The following is a 10,438-nucleotide window of genomic DNA, read 5'->3' on the forward strand; positions in this document are numbered from 1 at the left end:
ATGGTCTCGATCTCCTGACCTCGTGATCCGCCCGTCTCGGCCTCCCAAAGTGCTGGGATTACAGGCTTGAGCCACCGCGCCCGGCCTGGTATTTTTTTTTTTTAAGTAGAGATGGGGTTTCACTGTGTTAGCCAAGATGGTCTCGATCTCCTAACCCCGTGATCCACCCACCTCAGTCTCCCAAAGTGCTGGGATTACAGGCGTGAGCCACCGCGCCCGGCCAATTCTTCCCAGTTCTAATTAAAGGTACCTTGTTCTGGCCAGGTGCAGCGGCTCACCCTGTAATCCCAGCACTTTGAGAGGCAAACGTGGGCGGATCACCTCAGGTCAGGAGTTCAAGACCATCCTGGCTAACACGGTGAAACCCTGTCTCTGCTTAAAATACAGAAAGAAATTAGCCGGGTGTGGTGGTGGGCATCTGTAATCCCAGCTATTTTAAAGGCTGAGGCAGGAGAATCACTTGAACCCGGGAGGTGGAGGCTACAGTGAGCTGAGATTGCGCCACTGCACTCTAGCCTCTGGGCGACAGAACAAGACTCCATATAAAACAAACAAACATACTTTGCTCTGATTTAAAACTATTTCATTCAAGTAGAGTGCGATGGCTTATGCCTGTAATCCCAGCACTTTGGGAGCCTGAAGTGGGAGGATCACCTGAGACCAGGAGTTCAAGACCAGCCTGGGCAACATGAGACCCTCATCTCTACAAAAAGAAAAAAAAAAAAAAGCTGGACACAGTGGCATGTGCCTGTAGTCCTAGAAAAATCAGTGGATTTACTTGAGGCCAGGAGTTTTGAGGCTGCAGTGGGCTATGACTGTGCCACTGTACTCCAGCCTGGGCAACAGGGTGAGACTCCGTCTCAAAAACAAAACAAAACAACACTAAAAACAAACTATTTCCTCACAAGTGAGATGACTCATGCTAAGATATAATTTGACCCAATGTATACACTGCGAAAGTTTACCTTTTCCACTTTTGCGTATTTTTTTATGTCAATCTCTTTCCGACCATTCTCCTCAAATTGTACCGTCTTGACAGCATCCAGGGCAATGTTGCAAGCCAAAGATGACCACCGACTGATGGCTTTGGTAGTAATGGAGCTGTTGATGATGTTGAGCATCATATCACTGTCATTGATGTCGACTGGGATACTAGAGAAAAGAAAACCAGACAATATGTGAAGAAGGCATCTTAGATATGTAGAGATGTGCCTCATCTATACCTTAGTGACTATAATAATGGACCAAGAGGCAGAACACGAGGACTTGTTCCTTTGGAGGAAACAAAAAGGACATTAAGAGGTAACCTTTGTCCATTCCTCTACCTTTCAGCAAGATTACAACTCATCTGTAGAAGGTGCCTTAATTCCCTGAGCAACCCTTTACACTTACATACAAAGATTATAGTAAAATAATTTGTTCCTTATCTTCTGCTTCAACCAAGTAAACTTTTCAACTTTTACAACTCAGATCAAGACACTTTTTTTTCTATGAAACTCTATCCTGTAACTAGCCAACTTTAAGAGTTTCATTAATCATTCATTTTGAACAGTAAATTTTATTTTTAACTCATGGTGTGCCACAGTAGTCAAAGATGATCACCAATTGGTCATCTTTGTGTTTTTATGTTACTGTAAACACATTTTATGTATTTTCCATTTTTATATTAATTTCAGTCTCTCCTCACAACATACTTTCACATAATGCTAAAATCTCTTTTTTGGCCGTGCACGGTAGCTCACACTTGTAATCTCAGCACTCTGGGAGGCCAAGGCAGGCAGATCACTTGAGGTCAGGAATTCGAGACCAGTCTGGCCAATATGGTGAAACCTCAGCTCTATTAAAAATACAAAAATTAGCCAGGAATGGTGGCCTGTGCCTGTTGTCCCAGTTACTCTGGAGGCAGAGGTTACAGTGACCTGAGATCGTGTCACTGCACTACAGCCTGGGCGACAGAGATTCCGTCTCAAAAAAAAACAAAACACCCCAAAATAAACCAAATCCCTCTTTTAACAGTGAAAGGCACATAATATACCAATTATTAAATGGTTGAATTATGGACTTTTGGGAAGAAGCAATGACTCCAAAAGTAGTATCTATGATAAAGGGGGCTGGGTGCCATGCTTCACACCTATAATCCCAACACTTTGGAAGACTGAGGATAGCTTGAGGCCAGGAGTTCAAAACCAACCTGGGCAACATAGTAAACTTCATCTCTATGAAAAATAAAAAAACTTAGCAGGGCGTGATGGACACATCTGTAGTCTTAGCTACTTGGGAGGCTAGGACAGGACTGCTTGAGTCCAGGAGCTGGAGGCTGCAGTAAGCTGTGATTGCACCACTGCACTACAGCTTAGGCAACAGAGTGAGACCGTATCTCTAAAAAATAAATTTTTGGGGAGGCCGAGGTGGGTGGATCACCTGAGGTCAGGAGTTTGAGACCAGACTGACCAATATGGTGAAACCCCATCTCTACTAAAAATACCAAAATTAGCTACGTATGGTGGTATGCGCCTGTAGTCCCAGCTACTTGGGAGGCTGAGACAGGAGAACTGCTTGAACCCAGGAGGCAGAGGTTGCAGTGGGCCAACATCGTGCCACTGTACTCTAGCCTGGGCAACAGAGCAAGACTCCCCACTCCCCCCAAAAAAAGTTTTTACATAAGACTAAAGTGTTCTAGGTAGGCAGTTATTACTTGATTAAAAATATATATATATTTCGGGCCAGGCACGGTGGCTCATGCCTGTAATCCCAGCACTTTGGGAGGCCAAGGCAGGCAGTGGGCGGATCACCTGAGGTCAGGAGTTTGAGACCAGCCTGACCAACTTGGAGAAAAACCCCATCTCTACTAAAATTACATTAGCCAGGCCTAGTGGCACATGCCTATAATCCCAGCTACTCAGGAGGCTGAGGCAGGAAAATTGCTTGAAGCCAGAGGGCAGAGGTTGAGGTGAGCCGAGATCCAGCCACTGCATTCCGGCCTGGGAAATAAGAGTGAAACTCCATCTCAAAACAAAACAAAACAAAAAACTTTCTAAGGGTACAGCTCCACACAATAAAATCTTTAGGTACTTCTACATTCTCACAGAGCTTACTGCATAAAAATAATTAAACACTTCATTCCTTAAGTGTGCCAGACAGATATTAGTGTACAACTCGTTTAAGAGCAGGCAGTATATGGCTGGGCGCAGTGGCTCATGCCTGTAATCCCAGCACTTTGGGAGGTCAAGACAGGTGGATCACCTGAGGTCGGGAGTTCGAGACCAGCCTGACCAGCATGGAGAAACCCTGTCTCTACTAAAAATACAAAATTAGCTGGACGTGGAGGCGCATGCCTGTAATCCCAGCTACTTAAGAGGCTGAGACAGGAGAATCGCTTGAACCCGGGGAGGCAGAGGTTGCGGTGAGCCGAGATCGCGACATTGCATTCCAGACTAGGTAACAAGAGCAAAAACTCCATCTTAGGGAAAAAAAAAGAGCAGACAGTATAATATAAACCTCACCAAATTACTAAACACTTATGCATCTAGTGACTCAACCATATGAGTAGAACATTTAAATAAAGAAAAGAAAAAAAAAAACAATTTCCAGTCAGGCATGGAAAAAAGAATACATTATAGATTTTTATTTTTTTTTGAGACAGAGTTTTGCTGTTTGCCTCCTGAGTAGCTGGGATTACAAGCGCATGCAACCACGCCTGGCTAATTTTTGCATTTTTAGTAGAAATGAGGTTTCACCATGTTGGCCAGGCTGGTCTCGAAATCCTGACCTCAGGTGCTCCATCCACCTTGGTCTCCCAAAGTGCTAGGATTACAGGTGTGAGCCACTGCGCACAGTCCAGGTCTTACTTTCTATTTTCTTGAGACAGTCTCACTCTGTCGCCTGGGCTGGAGTGCAGTGGCACAATCTCAGCTCACTGCAACCTCCTGGGTCCAAGTGGTTCTCCTGCCTCAGCCTCCTGAGTAGCTGGGATTATAGGCGCCTGCCACTACGTCCAGCTAATTTTCTCTACTTTTTAGTAGAGACGAAGTTTCACCATGTTGGCCAGGTTGGTCTCTAACTCCTGACCTTGTGATCTGCCCACCTCGACCAAAGTGCTGGGATTACAGGCATGAGCCACTGGGCCCTGCCAAGTTTTACTTTTTAAACAAAAACGTTTATTCAAGACCTGCTCTACATGACTCCACACGATGTTAAACCTTAACTAAAATTCCCTGAAGCTAGAGGTAATATATGCTTTTTTTTCTTCTGAGACGGAGTTTCACTCTTATTGCCTAGGCTGGAGTGCAATGGAGAGATCTTGGCTCACTGCAACCTCTGCCTCCTGGGTTCAAGCAATTTTCCTGCCTCATCCTCCTGAGTAGCTGGGATCACAGGTGTGCGCCACCTATACCCGGCTAATTTTTTTTTTTTTTTTTTTTTTGAGACAGAGTCTTGCTCTGTCACCAGGCTGGAGTACAATGGGGCTCTCTCAGCTCACTGCAACCTCTGACTCCTGGGTTCAGGAGATTCTCCTGCCTCAGCCTCCCGAGTAGCTGGGACTACAGACATGTGCCACCATGCCCAACTAATTTTTTGTATTTTTAATACAGACAAGGTTTCACCATGTTGGCCAGGAAGGTTTCAATCTCCTGACCTCATGATCTGCCCACCTAGGCCTCCCAAAGTGCTGGGATGACAGGCATGAGCCACCAAGTCTGGCCAGGCCTCTCATATTTGATACTACCTATTTCTTGCCCCCAAGATACCTGATTTTCTTTAGGGTGCTGATCATATCATCCAATGCCTTGCGGTAAGCACTGATCACCACTGTTGGGTGCATCTGCTGCTCCAGGAAGTGCTCAGCTACAGATAGCATTTCCCCTGCTGAAAAAGATATAAGCACCATAGTAATATTTAAAAGTATCTGGATATCAAGGCAAGTAACTTCATTATTCTTCCAAAAAATACTCTCCTAAATCAGACTCTCCCAAAAGATATGACATTTAGCCATTCATACTATTCCAAATTTTACACTTTGTATAAGACAGGGCAATTCATACAGAAAACATCCTTGCTGTCCATTTTTTAAAAGATCAGGCTGGGCATGGTGGCTTATACCTGTAATCCCAGAAATTCAAGATCAGCCTGGGCAACATAGTGAGACCCTGTCTTTAAAAAAAAATTAAAATTTAGCTTAGTGTGCTGGTACGAGCCTGCGGTCCCAGCTACTCAGGAGGCTGAGGTTAAGAGAACCACTTGAGCTTGGGAGGTTGAGAGTGCAATGAGCCTTGACTGCACCACTGCACTGGGTGACAGAGTGAGACCCTATCTCAATAAATAAAATGAAGAAAGAATGATTCCAGGGCTTACTTACTCTCTTGATCTTTTTGTTTTTTTTTTGAGGAGTCTCGCTCTGTCACCCCGGCCGGAGTGCGGTGGCACAGTCTCTGCACACTGCAACCTCTGCCTCCCAGGTTCAAGCGATTTTCCCGCCTTAGCCTCCCAAGTAGCTGGGATTACAGGCATGCACCACCACACCCAGTTAACTTTTGTACTTTTAGTAGAGATGGGTTTTACTATGTTGGTTGGCCAGGCTGGTCTCGAACCAGGTGATCTGTCCACCTCGGTCTCCCAAAGTGCTGGGATTACAGGCGTGAGCTACTGTACCTGGTCTTCTCTTGATCTTTCTAAAAAAAAATTTCCCTAAAGGCAATAAAATAAAGAAAAATGGACAAAAGAAAAACTAACTTGTTTATTAGTACCTTAATACCTTAGGATCTAGTCAAACTGCTGGAACTAAAAACAAAACAAGGCTGGGCGCGGTGGCTCAAGCCTGTAATCCCAGCACTTTGGGAGGCTGAGGCAGGCAGATCACGAGGTCAGGAGATCGAGACCATCCTGGCTAACACGGTGAAACCCCGTCTCTACTAAAAATACAAAAAATTAACCGGGCATGGTGGCGGGAGCCTGCGGTCCCAGCTACTCAGGAGGCTGAGGTTAAGAGAACCACTTGAGCTTGGGAGGTTGAGAGTGCAATGAGCCTTGACTGCACCACTGCACTGGGTGACAGAGTGAGACCCTATCTCAATAAATAAAATGAAGAAAGAATGATTCCAGGGCTTACTTACTCTCTTGATCTTTTTGTTTTTTTTTTGAGGAGTCTCGCTCTGTCACCCCGGCCGGAGTGCGGTGGCACAGTCTCTGCACACTGCAACCTCTGCCTCCCAGGTTCAAGCGATTTTCCCGCCTTAGCCTCCCAAGTAGCTGGGATTACAGGCATGCACCACCACACCCAGTTAACTTTTGTACTTTTAGTAGAGATGGGTTTTACTATGTTGGTTGGCCAGGCTGGTCTCGAACCAGGTGATCTGTCCACCTCGGTCTCCCAAAGTGCTGGGATTACAGGCGTGAGCTACTGTACCTGGTCTTCTCTTGATCTTTCTAAAAAAAAATTTCCCTAAAGGCAATAAAATAAAGAAAAATGGACAAAAGAAAAACTAACTTGTTTATTAGTACCTTAATACCTTAGGATCTAGTCAAACTGCTGGAACTAAAAACAAAACAAGGCTGGGCGCCGTGGCTCAAGCCTGTAATCCCAGCACTTTGGGAGGCCGAGACAGGCAGATCACGAGGTCAGGAGATCGAGACCATCCTAGCTAACACAGTGAAACCCCGTCTCTACTAAAAAATACAAAAAACTAGCCGGATGAGGTGGTGGGCACCTGTAGTCCCAGCTACTCGGGAGGCTGAGGCAGGAGAATGGCGTGAACCCGGGAGGTGGAGTTTGTAGTGAGCCGAGATCCGGCCACTGTACTCCAGCCTGGGCGACAGAGCGTGACTCCGTCTCAAAAAAAAAAAAAAACAACAAAACACATAAAAACTTACATTTGAAAGAATATTCAGGGTTGGATGCAGTGGCTCACACCTGTAATCCCAGCACTTTGGGAGGCTAGGGTGAGTGGATCACCTGAGCCCTGAAGTTTTTAGACCAGCCTGAGCAACATAGCAAAACCCTGTCTCTACAAAAAAAATTCAATTAGCCAGGTATGGTGGCATGTGCCTATAGCTACTGGGGAAGCTGGGCTCATTGAGCCTAGAAGGTAAAGGCTGCAGTGAGCCGTGATCACACTACTGCACTCCAGCCTGGGCAATAGAGCAAGATTCTGTTTCAAAAAAATAAAAAGTTAAAATTTAAAAATGTGCATAATTAAGGTTGGGTGTGGTGGCTGACATCTGTAATCCTAGCACTTTGGGAGGCCAAGGCAGATGGATTACCTGAGGTGAGGAGTTCGTGACCAGCCTGGCCAACATGGTGAAACCCTATCTCTACTAAAAATACAAAAATTAGCCAGGCATGATGGCATGTGCCTGTATTCCCAGCTACTTGGGAGGCTGAGGCAGGAGAATTGCTTGAACCAGGGAGCCAAGATCGTGACACTGCACTCTAGCCTAGGTGACAGAGTGAGACTCCATCTCAAAAAAAACAAAAGAAAAAAAAGAAAATGTATACAATTTACCCCCTAGATGAGGGATTATTGGTAAAACATCTCCTTCTTTTAAAATTTGTCTTTACCCCACGCCTTGTAATCCCAGGACTTTGGGAAGCCGAGGCAGGCATATTGCTTGAGGCCAGGAGTTCTGAGACCAGCCTGGACAACATGGTGAAACTGTCTCTACCAAAAATACAAAAATTAGCCAGGTGTGTTGGCGGGTGTCTGTAATCCCAGCTAGTTGGGAGGTTGAGGCATAAGAATTGCTTGAATCTGGGAGGCAGAGGTTGCAGTGAGTGGAGGCTGTGCCCAGGCACCCCAGCCTGGGTGACAGAGTGAGACTCTGTCTCAAAATGAATAAATTTATCTTTACTTTCTTTCTTTTTTTTTTTTTTCTTGAGGCGGAGTCTCGCTCCGTCCCCCAGACCGGAGTGCAGTGGCTGGATCTCAGCTCACTGCAAGCTCCGCCTCCCTGGTTTGCGCCATTCTCCTGCCTCAGCCTCCCGAGTAGCTGGGACTACAGGCGCCCGCTACCGCGCCCGGCTAGTTTTTTGTATTTTTTAGTAGAGACGGGGTTTCACTGTGTTAGCCAGGATGGTCTCGATCTCCTGACCTCGTGATCCGCCCGTCTCGGCCTCCCAAAGTGCTGGGATTACAGGCTTGAGCCACCGCGCCCGGCCTATCTTTACTTTCTAATAGACATACACAAAATAACACATACATAGATATAAATGCACACACCAAAAAGCCTGTTTCTAGAAAAAGTGTAAAGAGAGTATTGTAGGCTGGGCGCGGTGGCTCAAGCCTGTAATCCCAGCACTTTGGGAGGCCGAGACGGGCGGATCACGAGGTCAGGAGATCGAGACCATCCTGGCTAACATGGTGAAACCCCGTCTCTACTAAAAAAAATACAAAAACTAGCCGGGCGAGGTGGCGGGCGCCTGTAGTCCCAGCTACTAGGGAGGCTGAGGCAGGAGAATGGCGTGAACCCGGGAGGCGGAGCTTGCAGTGAGCCGAGATCCGGCCACTGCACTCCAGCCCGGGCGACAGAGCGAGACTCCATCTCAAAAAAAAAAAAAAAAAAAAAAAAAGAGAGTATTGTAAATATTCTTTTTGTCAAAAGCCTTTTGCACAAATTGCTTGTACTACCTGCTTATTGGCAGGTAAAGTAAGCTTTTAGAAATGTATATAATATGTTATTCATTAGTATGTGCTCCAGTGTTTGAATTCAATATATTTTGTTTCAATTCCTAAGTGTCAATCATGTATATTGAAAGAAAAATAAAAAAATACAGTCATGTACCACTTAATATTTTGGCCAACAATGGACCACATATACGACAGTGGTCCCATAAGATTATAATATCATATTTTTACTGTACCTTTTCTATGTTCAGCTATGCTTATTATACAAATACCACCATATTATAACTATATTCAGTACAGTAATATGTTATACAGCTTTGTGGCCTAGAAGCAATAGGCTATACCATACAGCCTAAGTATATAGTAGGCTGTACCACCCAGATTTGTGAAGTGCACTCCATGAAGTCTGCATAGTAATGAGACTGTCTAATAACACATTTGTCTCAGAACGTATCCCCATCTTTTTTTTTTTTTTTGAGACAGAATCTCGCTCTGTCGCCAGGCTGGAGTGCAGTGGTGGGATCTGGGCTCACTGCAACCTCCGCCTCTCAGGTTCAAGCGATACTCCTGACTCAGCCTCCCGAGTAGCTGGGACTACAGGCGCGTGCCACTACACCCAGCTTATTTTTTCTATTTTTAGTAAAGATGGTGTTTCACCATGTTGGCCAGGATGGTCTCGAACTCCAGACCTTGTGATCCGCCTGCCTTGGCCTCCAATAGTGCTGGGATTACAGACGTGAGCCACCGCGCCCGGCCCATATACCCATCATTAAGCAGCATATTATTGCATTTTAAAAGATGGCTGAGAGGCTGGGCATGGTGGCTCATGCCTGTAATCCCAGCACTTTGGGAGGCTGAGGCAGGAGGATCACCTGAAGTCAGGAGTTTGAGACCAGCCTGGCTAACATGGTGAAACCCTGTCTCTACTAAAAATACAAAAATTAGCCTGGCACGGTGGTGGGCACCTGTAATCCCAGCTAACAGAAAGGCTGAGGCAGGAGAATCACTTGAACCCTGGAGGTGGAGGCTGCAGTGAGCCAAGACTGTGCCACTGCACTCCAGCCTAGGTGACTCTGTCTCAAAAATAAATAAATAAATAAGTAAATTCAATTTGAAAAATCAGCTAGGCTTAGCCAGGCATGGTGGCTCACAGTCTGTAATCCCAGCAATTTGGGAGGCTGAGGCAGGTAGATCATGAGGTCAGGAGTTCAAGACCAGCTGGCCACCATGGTGAAACCCCGTCACTACTAAAAATACAAAAATTAGCCGGGCACGGTGGTGGGCATCTGTAATCCCATCTACTCGGGAGGCTGAGGCAGGAGAATCGCTTGAACCCAGCATCAGAGGCTACAGTGAGCTGAGATTGCATAACTGCACTCTAGCCTGAGTGACAGAGCAAGATTCCATCTCAAGAAAAAAAACACTTCGGGAGGCCGAGGCAGGAGATCGCTTGAGCCCAGGAGTTTCAGGCAAGCCTGGGCAACATGAGACCCCATCTCTACGAAAAATAAATAATAATTTTGATTACGAACTTTATTTTTAGATATGTGGGCCAACACTATAAATTAGCATCCCTTGGCTGGGCGCAGTGGCGCACACCTGTAATCCCAGTACTTTGGGAGGCCAAGGTTGGCAGATCACCTGAGCTCAGGAGTCTGAGATCAGTTCGGCCAGCACGGTGAAACCCTGTCTCTACTAAAAATACAGAAATGAGGCCGGGCGTGATGGCTCAAGCCTGTAATCCCAGCACTTTGGGAGGCCGAGACGGGCTGATCACGAGGTCAGGAGATCGAGACCATCCTGGCTAACATGGTGAAACC

The 10,438-nt window shown here is 46.0% G+C and overlaps 1 protein-coding gene across 4 annotated transcripts in view; it reads right to left on the reverse strand.

Annotated features, from left to right (window-relative positions):
- Positions 1 to 10,438, reverse strand: part of CCT3 (chaperonin containing TCP1, subunit 3 (gamma)) — a 33,148-nt gene that overhangs the window by 10,939 nt on the left and 11,771 nt on the right. For all 4 annotated transcript variants that reach the window (XM_011928418.1, XM_011928419.1, XM_011928421.1 and 1 more), the window contains 2 exons: positions 4,749 to 4,866; positions 966 to 1,152 (listed from right to left, as the gene is read on the reverse strand). In XM_011928418.1, the coding sequence (XP_011783808.1) occupies positions 966 to 1,152; positions 4,749 to 4,866 (305 nt within the window). The remainder of the gene's footprint in view (positions 1 to 965; positions 1,153 to 4,748; positions 4,867 to 10,438) is intronic.

This window comes from Colobus angolensis, unplaced genomic scaffold (assembly GCF_000951035.1).
Source record: "Colobus angolensis palliatus isolate OR3802 unplaced genomic scaffold, Cang.pa_1.0 Scaffold77, whole genome shotgun sequence".
NCBI lineage: Eukaryota > Metazoa > Chordata > Mammalia > Primates > Cercopithecidae > Colobus > Colobus angolensis.